General features: G+C 39.3%; 1 protein-coding gene across 1 annotated transcript in view; it reads right to left on the bottom strand.

The window, feature by feature from the left end:
* The window catches only part of ldlrad3 (low density lipoprotein receptor class A domain containing 3), a 60,672-nt gene extending 43,875 nt beyond the window's left edge, over positions 1–16,797 (bottom strand). The window contains exon 1 of the mRNA XM_066668817.1: positions 16,509–16,797. Within this exon, the coding sequence (XP_066524914.1) occupies positions 16,509–16,560 (52 nt within the window). The 5' untranslated portion in view covers positions 16,561–16,797. The remainder of the gene's footprint in view (positions 1–16,508) is intronic.
* Between the last annotated feature and the right edge of the window lie 1,045 nt (positions 16,798–17,842).

The raw sequence follows: 17,842 nt of genomic DNA, 5'->3' as shown, positions 1-17,842 counted from the left end.
GACAGAATGGAACTATTCTACTTCACAGAACACACTACAGTCTTTATCTTAAAACCTAAAAATAAACAGCGACAACAAACTGTGGTATAATCGCACTAATACACTTGAGGACTGTGCTATAACAGGAGATTATAGCAGTCCCTCTTGTGTACTGTTGCTTAAATATATACATGCACCCTGTTTTACATATGAGCCAAACTGTGACATCACACAGTGTGTCACAAATAATGTGTGTCGACTGAAAGTCAGTCAGCATCCTCTCTGTGGGCCTGTAGGAAGGACAGGCTTTGATCTGCTTTTCAACCGAATACAAATGAGAAATTGGATGGGAGAAAGTACAGGAGGTCTGTCTGAGAGGTAGAGGACAGGAGCAGGTGTGAGGTGGTGTTTTCCTTCTTTCTTTCCATCCACATTTCTCTCTCAATTTCTCATTTCTCTCTCACAATTACTGTATCTCTCACTGCTTGTCTTTATATCTCTTCGGTTTGAAAGTAAAATCATTGTGGCTTTGAAGTGAAGGTCAGTGCCCTCATTTAGAGTGAAACGGTCGACTGAGACGGATGACAGCTTTGAATAATATGATGAATTTTGTTAGGAGACAAGTTAAGCGTATCTCCAAGCTAGAACCTCAGCCAGTGAATGTGCCTGAAATTTTGAGCCAGAAAACTTTCACAGGAGTGGGCACACACTAAAAACCCACTTTGATTTTCCTTCATGTAATTTGAGTAACATGTACTCATTCTCAAATCTGGATGTAGATTATTTAATTTCATGCAACTCTTTGATGTAAAGGAAATTAAGGTAAAAGCATAGTGTCATTTTTTTTCAATGTAATATGACAAACATCACACATTAACAGCACATATTTATGAGTATTTAGTTGGTATTTTCAGTACCTCCAAAACACAGCTGTTTAAGTTATGACACAAGACACGTTTACATTTTAAAAACAGCCCTTTACTGTTGTAATATTTTCATCCTGCCCCCAAAAAACTGAATATTTTACACATATTGTATTGATGCTAAAATCTGGACTGCAAATCTGAAACAGCCCAGACACGCTGTAATTGTGAACATTAGCATTCCAGCCACAGGTAAGCCAGGTGTGCAAAGCCAGATGCCTCATTAATAATCAGAGCATTATAAAAGCTCCCAGTGAATAGACCGTCTCTTTCATGCCCGCCCCACCTCAGTGATCACATGACCATAGGGACACTCAGCTCTTTCAAGCCTACTTTGGCAGGAACAGACCAAGTTGTAGTGTGCAAGCATGCGTGAGTTTTGGGTTACTACCTCTGCTGCTTTTGAATTCACTTCTGAATTCGTAGACCTTATCCTCTCTCACTGATCTGGAATCAGTTTCATTTCGCTCTTGTCTGGTTCGTGGTTAAACTTCAGCCGAACAGATCGGTTTCCAGATCGGTTCCCCAGAGTGAGCCGAAGTAGGGATTAATCGCTCCCAATGCACAGCCATCAGACACAGAGCGCTCTCTTACACGGAGAAGAGGGCATTATGTTGTCATGGTGATGCTGTAATTGGAGGGCTCCAGTCGGCTGTGCTAGATGTCATTTCACAGTCTCTACAGACGCTGGCTTTCACTGAGGCAGACGCCTTTGACAAAATACTGTACAAGTATGTGTTTTCAAGAACAGACATTCATGGAATACTTTTATTTTTTTAATGGCCAGAAGTATAGGCCTCACACAGCTGCTACAACAGGGCAATGAAGCAGCTGTAGGCAAGTATAAAAGGCACTGGCATGTTTGAACAACTTTCCCCATCTTAACTGCTGTTTCAATTAACTTGCAGCTACCGCTTGATTCAGTAACAAACATGTTTTCACACAACACCACACAACACAAGCAGTTGCTTGAACTTCAGAACTTTTTGTTTGCACTGGATTGTTCTGTTTTGTTTGCAGTTTTGCATTTCATTTCCCTATCCCTAGCCCTGCTTAAACAAGAGAAGGCAGTAAACCTTCAACCAATAAACATTTATGTCTCCCGTAAAAAGGCTATAAATCAAATTTGCAAAGTCATGTTCCACATGCAGAAGAATTATACACTTTCTCAAATTTGTCTGCACTGCTAATCACTTCTGGTAGTGTGCACTTACAGGACTTTACATATCTGTAAAAAAACAGAATAGATTTCTGAGGACTTCAGAAAAAGTGTTTATGGTGTTCATCAAGGTTAGAGACAATCTCTAAAGAGTTGAGACTCCACCAATCCACAGTCAGACAGATTGTGTACAAATAAAGGAAATTCAAGACCATTGTAACCCTCCCCAGGAGCAGTTGACCAACAAAAAGCACCCCAAGAGCAAGTTGTGTTAAAGTCACAAAGGAACCCAGGGTAATGTTTAAGCAACTGAAGTCCACCATCAGACCACTGAACGACAATGGTGTGTATCTGAGCCTCACTGATGGAAAAATGTATTCTGATTATACAAGTGTAATGTAAAGGAAACACAGGATCTTGTGTCAAATGAATCTCGAGAGAATGTGTGTCAAGCAGTGACCCTGAGCACGAGTCGTTCTACCAAAGAATGTTTAAAGAGGAATAAAGTCCATGCTTAAGAATGGCCAAGTCAAAAGCCTTACTTTGATCCAATCAAAATATTTTGGAAAGAACTGACATGAGCAGTTCCTGTAAGGAAACTCAACAACACCCCAGAGTTGAAGCTTTTCTGTGTGGAGAAATGGACCCAATATCCTCAGAACTAAGATGCCTAAGGTCTGTTAATTTACTGCAAGCATTAAGCTGTAGTTATTTTTACACAAGGGTGTCACACCAGTTAATGAAAGTAAAGGTTCACATAAAGTTTTAGAACTTTCTTTCCTTCAAGAAATGTGTCTGGGTACAATATGTTTCTTAATACATTGTTTTAAGTGGCTTTTCTTGGTCTTATTTTAGGACCTGTGTGAAAACCTGATGAAGTTTTAGGTCATATCTATGCCAAAATAAATAAGCTACAGGGTTCACACCTTTTCAAGCCCCGCTTACTTAAAAAAGTGTGCAAAATAAATGAATCAGTTTCCTTTTGTGTGTGTAATGGTTAATGCTGCCCATGGCTCTCTGAAAAGTTTAGCACTCTATTCTCTCCCTTCATTAGCTACTTTCTGTTTTCACTGGACAGAAATCATTTGAGCTCTGAGCACTGGGTGCACCTGCTCATCCCTGGTCATCCGTCAGGGACATTCTACTTGCCATTTAGCCGGCCTGTCACATTTGTATGGTGGAGAACGGCAAGACAAGCATTTTAGAGGTACACTAAGGGAAGCACTTGGCTGGCTTGAGGTACGCCTCATTTCTCTTCACTACTGCCACTAAGCCATCTGTCCTAACGGGTGGGTGCCGGGAAGGGGGGAGGCTTGACAAAGACACATGATTCCAACTCTACAGACAAGCATGGACTCCGACACCATCCCAAATGAGAATAAATGATGGTGCAGTCCAAAAACACCATCTACGCCAGGAGTTACATCCAGAACTTTTCCCATCTTGCTCAGTGTTTGTTTGGGAGGCTGAGGCTGTTTGGATCCATTATAGCTCATTAGTGGTAAGAAATCAGTCATCTTTGCCAAAAACTGAGTCTCGAAGGAAGGTTTTGGTGATGAAGAATGACACAGAGCTTTCACTTTAGATCAACCTCATCAGTTATTCACATCTAGCTTTGTAATGTGGATGATCACAATCATTTGTTCTGTTCCAAGTCAATTAGCTCAACCTGCTCTGCAAATGAATTGTCATGCATAATATCTCAGCCCTCATTTAGCCATTAAACATGCGTGTCTAAGATAATCTAAAAATAAGTGCGCATGCCAGTTTCCCTGTCACACCGACCTCAATGTACTCCACCAGCTTAAGTACTGAATGTCTGTGGTCTTTTAGGTCTGGGTTAAATAAGAAAGCAGCTTCGTTTCATCAGTGCCATTAGCTGAAGCTGTGCCAAATTCAAAAATAAAAAAAAAAGAGAAAACACATCAGAGCCGGAGCAAATAGAAGGATTAAGAAAGACATTTAATGACGCAGGAGGAGGACAGTTAGCTGTAAGTTTGAAGGAAGACAAGAAGGGAGATATATAGACAAATCCAATCCACAGATAAAGGTCAAACACTCAGGAACATTAATTAATTAATGGATATTCATCACAGAAGAGCTCTCCCGTTCACATAGGGAGGCTGTAAATGTTATACAAAGAAGAAAGACAATGATCACATTTATTGGCCTTGTCTTGACAACATGCGTCTGGCTGCGGTTGACAGCAGAGCTCGCATTAAAGCAATTAACATCGGCTTTACATTTCATTTCGCCTCACGACACCCAGTGTGTAAACAGCAGGCAGGATTAGGTTTTTGTTCCAGGGAAGAAGAGTGCTGAGCCTTCCCTGGTTCACCTCCAAGAAGAGATTACAGCGCACCAAGACGCCAGAAGCTGATAGGAGTCGCACTGGAAGCAGCGGACTCAGAGCGGTTTCAAGTATTTGAAGTTAAGATCTAAGCAAAGAAGTCTGATCTTGGAGCAACAGACCAAATTAGCTTTTGCCCAGAATGTCAGCATTGTTGTGTCTATATAGGTATTATATCCAAAGCTGTACCATTCAGCCTAGCTGGCTCTGGGGTAACAGAATATGGCCCAGGGTCCTCAAAAGAGCAGTGAAATACAGAATATGCAACATTTTTTTTTTAGATTCATGCAGCATAGAATAATCACCCAGTATTTTAACAATAAAATGTGTGCTGAACCAACAATTCACTGACATAAGCTATAATATTTGGTCATCAAAAACTATAATACTTGTTGTCATAGCAAAGAAAAGACAAGAACTACACTTATTTCTGCATTGATTAGGCCTTTCAAAACTTTTGAAGCATAAGCGTTTTGATGTCTGTGTGCTGTAGATAAGAGAAAGAAAGAAAGAAAATCACCACCTTAAGCTGAATGAAAGCAAGACATGGGTGCTATAGAGCCTTGAAACTACAAAAAGTAATAGTGGATGACCAGTTAATGTTCTTTGCTTGTGTCGTGATCTGTCGTGCAAGTACAAGATTCAAGTCTTTCAGCGCAACTAGGCCACCCAAGTGCTTTTCACATTCTCGCAATTTCTGAGCACGACTACTTCAACCCATCAGGCTGGTCTTTCATTGCAAGTCATCAGGCTGCAGCAGCATGTCATCTTTTCTGTCTTCTTGTGCTCCCCCATATCACTCTGCTACTCTTCACTTCTGTTTTGTCAGTATCCACATTAGTTTTTCAAGCCGATGCTTGTCTATGAAACCAAAAATGCAGTGGCCTCTTCCCTGTCTGATAGCAATGGTCCAAACTCGATATGCACTTATGGTGCTTTCCCACTACATGGTACCTAGTACCTACTCTACTCGACTTAACACTTTTGTTCCATGCCCCCACCCACCAAAATGAAGCCAATTACATCGCATGACTCTGTCTCTAGCATGACCTGTGGGCTTTGGAAACCACAGCAACAGTGGCGGTAATGTGTTTAGGTGCACCCCAGTACTAACAATATCAGTGTAGTTTTTTTTTCTTGTTGCTCCATCCGGCTTTCGCTGGAGTGTTTCATCGTCCACAAATCAGAGGAGCTTTTGTGCATCTCCAAAAGAACTCAGCATAATTTTACAAGCTGCCATTGTGAGTCGAATAAAACAAACATTATCATTACTGTAATGTGGAGACCAGCTAGTTTGTGCTGGGCCCTGTTCAGTTCGCTTGGAACCATGAGTGAGCAGAGACTTCTAGGTACCAGAAATTCAGAGTAGAGCCGAGCGGAGCATTACAATAGAAAATTTCCACTTCAAGTACTAATTGTCACCAAAAATACATGCTTTAAGATATCCTATAGGGCACTTATGAAGTATTCCTGTGTTGTTTGTCATTAGGCTATATCTTGATTTCACCACTGACTCTTGTTTCTGGCAGTATCTTACCTCAAGTGTGTTTTAGCCAGGAATACATTTTCTGAGTGGGCAGCAAATCACTTGTGTAAGTTGCTCTGGATAAGAGCGTCAACTAAAAGTTGTGTAAGTACAAAATGCAGGAATGTGACTTCATTCAATCTGAACTATTACAAGAACAACCAAACCCCTTATATGCAAGAACCAACCATTATTGTATTCTAATATTTAATTAATGGTAATTACCTCTGCTCTGAGATACTGTGGTATCTGCTGGTACATAGTGATTAAAAAATGAGGGTGGAAATTAATCAAACAAGGGACAATTTGCATTTTTATTAGATGAAACAAAACCACATTTGGATACATAGAGTCGATCAGATATGAGGGCCTGATTCATCCACATATTTGACCTTATTATGTCCGGCAATAGAAATTATTTCTAAGCCACACTGGTGAATATTTAGCAAAAGTTGCTTATGCTATTTAAATCATTTGATAACTCTGCAAGATTTAATCCGCTTGTTTACCTCACCTCTCTCTCTCTCTATAGTGCATGAATAGAGTCTGAAATAGCTTCTGCACGTCCACATGTGGTGTGACACAACAAAGCAAATGAGCGCTGATCAGAGCGACAGCAGGAGGCCCAGCTTTTCTGGCACACTCCACTCCCCACTCACACACACACAATATGTGGAGTGTTGACGCACTTCCCTGAAGACAAATGATAAATACAAGAGAGGAGAAAAAGGGAGAGAAGTTCAACAGCACGGGTAACTTTCAGTAAAAAACCTTTTACAGGGCAATGGAGATAAATGAACAATCTGGACTCCCCCCTACCCCCGCCCCCCCGGCAGAAAGAAACTGTTTACAGCAGCTGAGTAAAGATGGCCACCACCCCATCCCAAACTCAGTCCTGACAGAAGTGGTTAACAGAACAGCTGGCTCTTACACTTTTACCCAAAGGATGCAACAAAAATCTTAAAAGTAACCTGCTAGCATAACATGAATGGAACGGATACTCGCTCCCAATGCACTGAGGCTGTGAGCCAGTCAAGCACACAGGCCCCGCATTTGAATGCTCCCCATGCACATCCCGGCATGTATTTGGCCTACATCAGCATGTGTTTCATATTCAATGTTTCCTCCAGGTATTTTTGTTGTTGTACTTCCTTGTTTTCAGGACAGAAGGTAGACTCCTGGAAGGGTTGCTGTCACTGTAGTGCTGTTATGCCTATGTGATATACTTTGTCAAGAAATACAGTACACACTGAACACACTCTCAGCAACTGATGGCTGAGTGACAACTAATCATATGAATTCATTAATTCGTTATCTGTAAACACACTCCACATACCAATGTGTGTTTCCCAGAGGAAACCCGCGCGGACACAGGGAGAACACACCAAACTCCTCACAGACAGTCACTCAGAGCGGGAGCTGTGTGACTGCGACACTAACTGCTGCACCATTGTGCCGCCCTCATATGAATTCATGTGCAACTGAATGCTTTACAGTTCACACCGGGCACAAGAACAAAAGGACCATTTACAAAATAAAGACTCATGTATGTCTGATTCAATCACAGTAATCTCTATATCATCTTTCCTGTGACAAGCAAAGGAAAAACTCCTCGTATCTCAACACAAACGTACATTTGGCAGTATTGTGTTATGTGGATTTGATTGAAAACAGTGCTTTAATTTTTCAAAACATTTAAACATTTTTATTTTCTAATTCCAACATTTGAATATTTTTAACAACTAGTTTTCTCATTGTTTGTTGCTCTATACATTTTTTTCTATAAACATTTTTTATTATGCTATTATATTATCATTATATCAGTTGCATAAAATTGTTGTTTATTTATGTTTTAGTTATTTAAAATATTTATAAACATGTTTATATTCCAAACCCAATTTCGGAGTATTTTTAACATTTTCCGTTTTCCTAATTTTTCCATTACAAAGAGTCTTAAAAAGTGGCAAAAGTATAATTTACTACTATTATGATCATTGTAACAATATATTGACTAGAAAAATGACTATTGTGCCCAGCCTAGTGGTGATATTATGAACAGAAAATGTAACACCCATAATGAATTTGGCAGTAAATTAGGGAAAATTATGGCCAGAATAAGACCTAAAAGGTAAAGAAGTGTTACAGAGGAATGTATGATACATGACACACGCAATACTGGTCTTCTGGTGGATGGTGTCATTTAATCTCGAGGATGGTCGTCATTCCTGAAACGCATGAGTTTTGGATTAAACTATGCAAAAATCTCAGCGGCAAAACTATTAACAGACAGACTTAGGCTGGCTCTCATGAACATTACGTTTATTCAAGAGAGTGTATTTCCTAAGAAATCATGTCTAATAGCACCTTTAGTGCAGCATTTCCTAAACCTTTGACATTATATGTGATGCTTTATGCATAAAAACATTATAAAAACTACCATTATGGGACTCTTATTCATGATATTCCCTCAATGTGTTTTATAAGTGTGGTTTGAATGTGTTTGAGCTTTAGCTCATGTAAATAATATACATTTTCCCTGTTAGACATAAACCTAACATTAGCTGGTTTTCCATCCACCACATTTTTATGAAAATATGTTATGAAAATAAGAAAATGCGCATAAAAAGCCATAATGAATAAGGCTCAAAATTCATAAAAACACCCAAATATCTCAAAAAAAAAAAAAAAAAAAGATATTTACCCTCAGACGAGGTGGATAAGTTACAATATGGCTAAAGCGCAAATGTGCAAAAGAACGATGAAAATCTTATTATTTTAATAAACTATGACTTTTCAGCACGTCCATACCTATTGTGCACGTGGTGCAGCGCGTACCTGCAAGATTTTAACAGACTGCCCCTCGAGTCTCCTTCCTCTTCTCTCCTATCTACACTTCACAACCACTCTGTTTTCACCAGACAAGCTTCATATTGTAGTGCACATGTAGATTATTGTCCACATCTACAGCACTGAGCAAAAGTCAGAGATAACATAATATTTACATAGTAAAAGTAAATAAATGCTAAGAACGCATTCTATACAACAAAAACAAAACAGAAGCACAACAGCTGTAAATAGATTCTGATCAGATCTCTCCATCTCATGTTTCTATGCCGCCCCTGAACACGAGAGCTTACGTCATCTAAAGTTCATTAGTAAAGTAGTTGATGGAAACACAATTCAATTTGCATTTATTTCTGCCGACATTTCTTTATTGCGCATAACATTTGCAAATTGATTGAACAATCTCCCCACAATAGAGAAAATACATAGTCAGTTGTGCACCAACAATAAAAATATCCAAGTAATTTTGCAGTGCACTAAATTGGCATGCACACTGCAAGTTTAGGGTAAATATTTTTTGTTGCTTATAACTTTCATAAGAAAACAACTTTAAAAATCGATCAAAGAACCGTCCTCATTCAAATTCAAAATGCAGAAAACCTCATGCATCCCTCCCATCCACATTGCCCTCCCTCTTCATCTTTTTATGAGGCTGACACACACAGCTGGACTCAATCTGCATGCACAGCCTGTGGACTGAGTTGCTGCCGAGAAATGCTGAAGTTCATGAAATGTTCTTTCATTATGTCAAAACAACAACAAAAGATTCATCCAAGAGACAAAGCTGCCAAAAGAGAGCCCCTCTTAGAACTGAGGCTCATTCGTGGAACCCCTAAAATTGACAGCAAAGTCAATACCATGAGCATTCAGGGTCACATAGTTTGGAGTCGTGTGCATTTTCCTCAGGCTCCTGAGAGAGTAAAGGAGGAACTCTATCCTGGTGCGTAGTCTTGTTCAAATATCTCACACACACAGAGAAAAATGAAGCCCTGCTGTGAATCTGCACAACTGGCTCCAACTGGTCCAAGTACCCTGTGTACAGTTTTCTGCCCTTTGCAGTGATTCACAACCATCTCTGTTTCTTCAACTCTTTAAAGTGACTGTCCTTAACAGACTGTGTAACTTCACTGAGCATGTGGAAGACTACTTTTAAAGTAGTGGAAGTATTCAGAAAGACCTCAGTCAAATCTTCATTGTCAGCAGAAAAAATGTATATCCACAATAGTATCTTTTTTTGTTGAAAGTAAAAGCATTTTTAACTCTTAATGCAGATGAATGTAAATAAATTCCCATGTTAAACTTTATTCTGAGCTCCTGAGAGTATTGTTTTGTTTATTTATGATTAAATACTGTCACACCAAAGAGAAATATTGCAACATATGTCAAAATAAAAAAAAACAAATTGGGAAAATGGAGTCTCAAGACTTTCTCTGAGGAGCAGTGATATAGAAATATTGCTCATTAAGCAACATATAAAACCCTGACTATAAGAGACGGTGGATGATCAGTTAGACTGGAGTTATTTAGATTGTTTGCCATCATCAGAAAACAACATATTACCCATATTTTAGCATTGGCTATAAATTTACTGCTTGCAATTTAGTAAATATTTATTAAACATGGTATGAGCCAGGAGCCCAGTTCCGCTGTGAGGAACATCAGTCAGCTCACTATATTATCACAAAGAAGTCATCATTAGCCGTATAATATCCATGTATTCATAGATCATGTCATCATGGTTAGCTGGGTAGCATGTGTCCATATAGCTTGTGTGTGACACGTTATAGTTGGTCATATAGGTTGTGTTTACAAAAATGACCGCAAGGACCACACTTGAAAATGTCAGAGGACAGTGATTAGCCATATTTTAAACTAAAGCTTTAGTCAAAAAAGTGCAAGCCTTTGTATATTTTACTTTGGGCAATGTATACTATTGAAATCATTTTTAATTAAAATTGAAATACAGGCCAATTTAAAAACATTGTTTGGACACCCTTACCTCATTTCTTGAAAATGAAGTAATGCTAGCCAATGCTAATTGAACACTGCTGCCCATCATACATTCAAGGACACTGCACTGTGTTCATGAGCAGAACTGGGAGGTTGCTCAACAAACATTGCTGTGCTATTGTGGTTTACCTACTTAACCGCCAGAGGCTGCATTTATTGAATGTTGCCTATTCCCACTTTAACCTTGCCAGTTACTGGAGCAAACAAAAATCTGAACTCAAACCCATGGGGCAAAGTCAGCAAACTCACATGAAAGGTGGTGTTCTCAACAGAGAGTGTGTGGAGTACCTGCACAGAGTCAAGTCAGCATCAGGCAATTAGGGAGGGCTCCACAGCCCTGGGTCGATTTCAGAACAGGCTCAAGCCCTACTCATCTGGCATCCTTAAAGGTCTGCCCTTTTAGGCCTGAATCACATTGCCGACTCAGTCGATACAAACTCAATAGGAATACTTTTTCTAGCTTTAGATCTCTGCTTTAATCGCCTCTTGTTTGCCATTGCCTCCATGGATTCATGCAAAACACATCAATGACACATTAATATACATCACAGTAGTTCAGGCTACACTGCACATCGATTGGGGTTTAATTGAGGAGCTGAATGAAGATTTTATTGCCTCTTTTCATCTTTCATAGGAGCACTCATTTATTTTTTGCTCTGCGGATATCATTCATTATAGAGTAGAGGTGGAGACCTTTGAGAAAAGAAGCTGGTTGCTGTGGTGCAGTTCACAGCAAATACAATACTTACCTTGAGAACGCACAACCTCTTTATTAACGCAGTCAGCGGGACCCGTCAGAGAATGTCGGCAACAGCAACCCGTCAACAAGCAGTCAAGTGTACAGACATATAAAACCACTTAACACAGGTTCCGCAATTAAAACATCTATAAATGTCCTGAAGATTATTTGTTTGTTTCATTGAGAGAAACTCTGTACAGTTTGTTAGACTATGAATAGGTTTCATTTACAGTAGGGATTGGCATGAGTAATCCACTAATTGAGTACCTGTTATAACCTCCTAGTCCAGGGGTGCCCAACTCCATTCCTGGAGGGCCGGTATCCAGCAAATTTTGGTTATACCTCTGCTCACACACACCTGAGTCAACTCATCTGTTAATTGCCAGGTTTAAGGGGTGTGTTTTAGCAGAGCAATCACCAAACTTTGCTGGATACCGGCCCTCCAGGACTGGAGTTGGGCACCCCTGTCCTAGTTGAATAATAAAAGTACTATACTAATTGATTTTGCTATGCCTATAACTAAATAAATAAAATTCACATGTAATATAACACTTACATTTAGTTATGATGGAATCCATAGCATTGCTAGGGCATTTATCTTAAAACTGACTGCATAGCTTCATGTGATGAACATTGCTAAGTAGGGACCATTTGAATGATATGCATGTCCAATTACAGACTGTACAATGCTACAGCAAAAACAACCAGCATGAATACAATAAAAATAGCAAGTTTTCTATTAGATATTGCCTGACAATTTACACCCAATATGTGTTTCATATTCAGTGTTTCTCTAGGTATATTATTTTCCGGACAGAAGGTAGACTTGTAGAAGGGTTGCTGTCACTGTCACAACAGTGTTGTCATCCCTATGTGATATCATTTGTTCAAGACATACAAAGAATACAGTACACACTGAATGTTTTCCACATTCACTCTCAGTAACTGATGACTGACTGATAAGCAATCATATGAATTCATGTGCAACTGAATGCTTTACAGTTCAAACCGGGCACAAGAACAAAAGGACCATTTACAAAATAAAGACTGATGTACGCCTGATTCAATCAAAATAATCTCTATAAAATCTTCCCTGTGACAAGCAAAGGAAAAACTCCTCAACACAAATGTACACCCTGAATTCATTTGGCAGTAGTGTGTTATGTGGATTTGCTTAAAACAATGTTTTAATTCTTTTAAATATTTAAACATTTTTATATTCTAATACCAACGTCTGAATATTCTTAACAACTAGTTTTCTCATTATTCAGTGCAATTGTATTTTTATGCTATTATATTATCATTATATGAGGTGCATAAAATGGCCTTAAAAGTAGCAAAAATGTAATGCAGCGCATTATTATTTCTGGAGCAATATATTGACCAGAAAATTTACTATTGGGACCAGCCTCGTGGTGATATTATGAAAAGAAAGTGTATCCATAAAACTACATTTGTTTCAATGGTCATCTATGAACCCAATGACCAATCTCAGAGTGCAGTGGAGATACTGAACGGAAACATGATCATATTACCTCAAGGCTGCCATCTGATAAAAGTCAAAGTGCTTCAATCAGTTATTTGATCTCTCCACTTGATGGAAAAAAAAAAAAATCAACCTACCAAATATAAGCACAGAGAGATTGAAAATTCCAGCCTTTGTGAACTAGGCTCATACCATTGTTACTGATCCTTGAAATGGGAAATTGGAAACATGAAGCTCTTTTGACGAATATAATAATGAGAAGTATATATGGTTTTTAAAAAATAATAAAGATTTGGCTGTATGCCAGAAAAATCTCTCGAAATATCAGTACACAAAATAAGACTTCTTGGGCACCAGCTTATATCTAATTTAGAGAAGGGGCGTAAGAATATCCCCATCTTGTAAAAGCTATTGGAATAGTTCAGTGCCTTCTTCTGAACAAACGGAAATTGCATCCCACAAAAATAACAGAAAGCATCTCCTCCAATATCTGCTTTACCAGAATACAGCACTCTTTGTGTTCTTGAATCACACGACTTGGCAAACAGCTCTGCTGTTAAGGGAAATATCTCAGAGGCGAAGATGTGGCAGAGCAAAACATGTGGATATTTTGTGCAGTCAGAAAAGCAGTTTTGGATATCACTGCCCAATTCTGTTGGTCAAAACCAATATGATTCCTCTCCGTTCAATTCCACAGTTAAACTGTAGGGAATCCAGGGTTGACTGTAACTGGGGGCCAAGAATAGCGTTACACAGTCTCATGCTACATTCACTTCAATCATCCTTGTGCCGTATAGTGTTATACACAGTGTAATATTTGTAAAAATGATATGGTGATGCACACATATAGAATGTGTTATATTTATTGATGAAATTCAGATTGTTCTCCGCATATAGATTACACAAGTCTTCAAATCTTTGTTTGAATCCTGATATATCAAAGTGTCTCATTCAATAGTTTTAATCACAGCAGTGGAATTACATTAATGTCTATAGCCTTTGGGTATTTGTGGTCAAATTACATGCTTCATTGTTTGTTTCTAAGTGATACCAAACACACCCTTCTGCACATTTTAAAACAACTCCTGTTTATGGAGCTATGGCACAGTGTAGTGCATATTATAGACAGCATGCACAAAAATGTGCATAAAACCCCACATACATTTCCTGAAGAGAATGAAAATCAAGAAAACATGCAATTTAATCATGGGTGCTAAAACTAGACATCGCCAATTTGCAGTTTAAAATATCTGCATCGTGCCTTTCTTATTTATACAACAATGGCATGCAAAATCCAACAAGGCATGAGGCTCAGGGCTACACTTTGCTGCCAGAGCATTCAGCAAAGCATGGCACACCACTGATGGTGTTCGCTGATTCTCCATGTTACTACAATAAATACAGCAAGTCTAGAACACACTGATCTCTTTGGTGACATTAACTTTGACATAACTCTGCATATAGCCACTAAATGATCTCAGGATTAACCAGCTGTGGTGTGCAAATGACCTTGAACAGACACACAAAGACATTTTGACACACAACTCTCATCAAGTCAGAACAGCTTCTGCTCTGCTTCATGCTAATTGTTTAAAAAGAAAGAAAAAGACTAAAATCATTTTAGATTGTATAGATGAACACATTGTGAAGCTGGGGTGGAAATACAATGACATTAACCATGATGGTGATAAATTACCGCACAGTATGTCACAATATGATTTACTGAGTATATTAAGGATAATGTCAGCAATTAAAGGGAACCTTGACTGTGAAAAGTTGTAGGCCTTAAAATAACGAGCATGATGAAACAATTACAATACTACGCATATATCAAAATGAAGTGTCTCTTTTAAAACATAAATATTATTTAAGTGAGGCAAAAAAAGTATATATTCTTGAGCATTTTTTTTAATGTGAGGGAAAACTGGTGCAAATCCCTATAGCAGTGTGGACCAACTGTGGCATTGTGATATATGGTGGTTGCAGATTTTCTCTTGAATGGAAAGGCTACATGATTCATTCATTCATTCATTATCTGTAAGCGCTTATCCAATTCAGGGTCGCAGTGGGTTCAGAGCCTACCTGGAATCATCGGGCGCAAGGTGGGAATACACCCTGGAGGGGGCACCAGTCCTTCACAGGGCAACACACACACACCTACAGTCACTTTTGAGTCGCCAATCCACCTACCAACGTGTGTTTTTGGACTATGGGAGGAAACCGGAGCACACGGAGGAAACCCACAATGACACAGGGCGAACACACCAAACTCCTCACAGACAGTCACCCGGAGCAGGAATCGAACCCATAACCTTCAGGTCCCTGGAGCTGTGTGACTGCGACACCTACCTGCTGCACCACCGTGCCGCAATTTTCCTTGGTTGATAAACTAAATTAAATAGTACTGGACACTGAACTCCATACTGAGGCTTACATTAAAGTTTAACAGTCCAGGTTCCCTTTAAAGAACAATATCCAACTGCAAGTTTAATTATGGCTTCTGTTGCTACATTTCCTCTTCAAAGTTTCTGAAACATAAATTATTCATATCATGCATGATTGAAAATATCTTGAATGGCAACGATATAACTGACTACTGCTTTGCAGATGCAAGAATCTTAACTAAACTGCCAATCTGAGCTCCAGCATCAGCACCTGAGTGGCAGAGCATAATGCATGAATCAAAGCTGTGGTTTAAATGGATTTTGACAGTCGCAGTTACTTTAAAAGTCTATTCTACTACAGAAACCTTCAAAGACAGGTGGGACGTGTCTTATCAGCACTACCTGGAAGGAAACAGCCATCTGTTGCTTCATCAGTGCAGGTCAACCAAAGAAGTCCCAGACTATGGAAACAAAACAGCACGCAACGGGGCTGAAAGAGGGGAGTTAGTAAGAATACAATGTCTTTAAATAAGCATCCTAAGACTTTAATAGATTGAAGCCACGTCATTTAACCTAAGCCCATAAAAGCTTAAACTAAACTTGTGAAGAGAAACAAACAAACTCGTCCCTAAACTGAGCCCCCTCCTCACACTGCCTCTTAAGAGTGAGCGACGTCACGTAAAAGGCCCCCTAAGAGATCCACCAAACTCTCACGCGTCTGGAAGCCTTTCAGTTACCTCCACAACAAACGGAAAAAAAGTTAGAGGCGTTTTAAATAGACCTAGGAAACTACGACTGCCTCCATAACAGCACAGTAGCCGTCCTGCACCAACAACAGCACATCACCGTTAGAGGTGCATTCATTAGTGCAGTACAGCAGAGTGAGATTTTGGACACAGCTTGGGTTAAGCGTCCTGAGTTCAAACCGTTACCGACACATCAGTGCTGTTGGTTCAGGCTACAAAGTTAGCACTCAGTGCCCTTCAGGACGTTCACAGACACCACTTTTACATCTTAGCAGCCACCAAAAAGCCAGCTACTTTAAAACACAGCACTAAACTGCGGGCCTGGGTGGACATGGGACACTAAATGTTAGCGTGTTTACTTACCGACCGAGCTGGAGCCCGTCCCCGAACCGAGCAGGAGGTACCAGACCCACATCCTTCACTCTTTCTCCGGCCTGCCCCCACCGCTTCACCCCGCTGCGGGCAGACCACCGGGGTGACTTTTAAAGTTCCTCTGTTCCCCCTGAATGTCTCTGCCGTGCACGGTTTCTTTTTTCTTTCCCCTGCAGGGTAAAGTTTTCTGACTTCCAGAGGGAGGGAGGCTGGGCTCTTTCACTGGGACAGCAGTGTGTGGAGTGGCGTTTATTCCTCACCCGTTTTCCGTCAAGCCCCGCCCCGGCGGCTTAGTTAACAACGGACAGTTCATCAGAGTGAAAACAAACTACTGACCAACCAAGCCTCAAAAGTGGGAATCTACTAGCCAATCACAGTGAAGGACCGAACACTATCAGCCAATCGTAGAGCAAGTAGTAGGTATTACGAGCCAACCCTATTCAAGAAGGCGGGGTTTGTCCGAAAATGGGTGGGTAAAAAAATAAAACGCCATGATCTGTAGTGAGTATCAGGTTCACACAGAGAGAGGCGGAGACTAGTGCCGGGAAAAATAAGAATAGGACCAGAGATGTGCACACTACAGATTATTTACAGCAGCTCTGGAGTAATGGAAACATGCACTTAGGATTATAAACAGCTTTAAAGGTTATTGGTTTAGTAAAAAAAAAAAAAAATTATATATATATATATATATATAAAAATTTATTTTTTATCATTTTCAAGCATTAATTCAAGATGTCTCAAGCTAACTGAGGAGCATTATTTTATCCCAGGGTCTCTTCTGACAATGGCTTATATGAATAAAGGGCTAGAAGTAACAGGTTTTTAAATTAGAGTTTGTTACATTATTAGCAAACACATAAAAAGTGGTTAACTAGTACCATTACTAGCGTGAAGAGAAGAATATACTTTAAATTATATTCCTAAAAGGATTAAATTTTTAATTTATTTTTCAGTCTATAATAGTTAACCAACTAGTACTTTCAGAATGGCCTTGTCAAACAATATCATATTATTATTGAAAGTGCAGAACAACATGATTTTTGTGAGAAAATTCAGATGAAGAAATTTTCTGTTGAATATGAGACTTTCAAGTATTCTTGATATTTCGCAGTGCTGAAAAAAGGTGAATGTCAAGGGAATCAACTACAATGTATACATACTACCTTTAGAGAATTTCCCATGAATACGTCCATGTCAAGAATTATATTTTAAATGGATTCACATATGAATGCACAGATGTAATTTCATAATTATATATTAAAAGAAAGTGTATTCACAGTGGACTGGAATGTGTTGTAGTGCACCATTTTATGCATGTTTAA

Source organism: Hoplias malabaricus, chromosome 4 (genome assembly GCF_029633855.1).
Source record: "Hoplias malabaricus isolate fHopMal1 chromosome 4, fHopMal1.hap1, whole genome shotgun sequence".
Taxonomy (NCBI): domain Eukaryota; kingdom Metazoa; phylum Chordata; class Actinopteri; order Characiformes; family Erythrinidae; genus Hoplias; species Hoplias malabaricus.
This window is presented reverse-complemented; position numbering and strand designations above follow the sequence as displayed.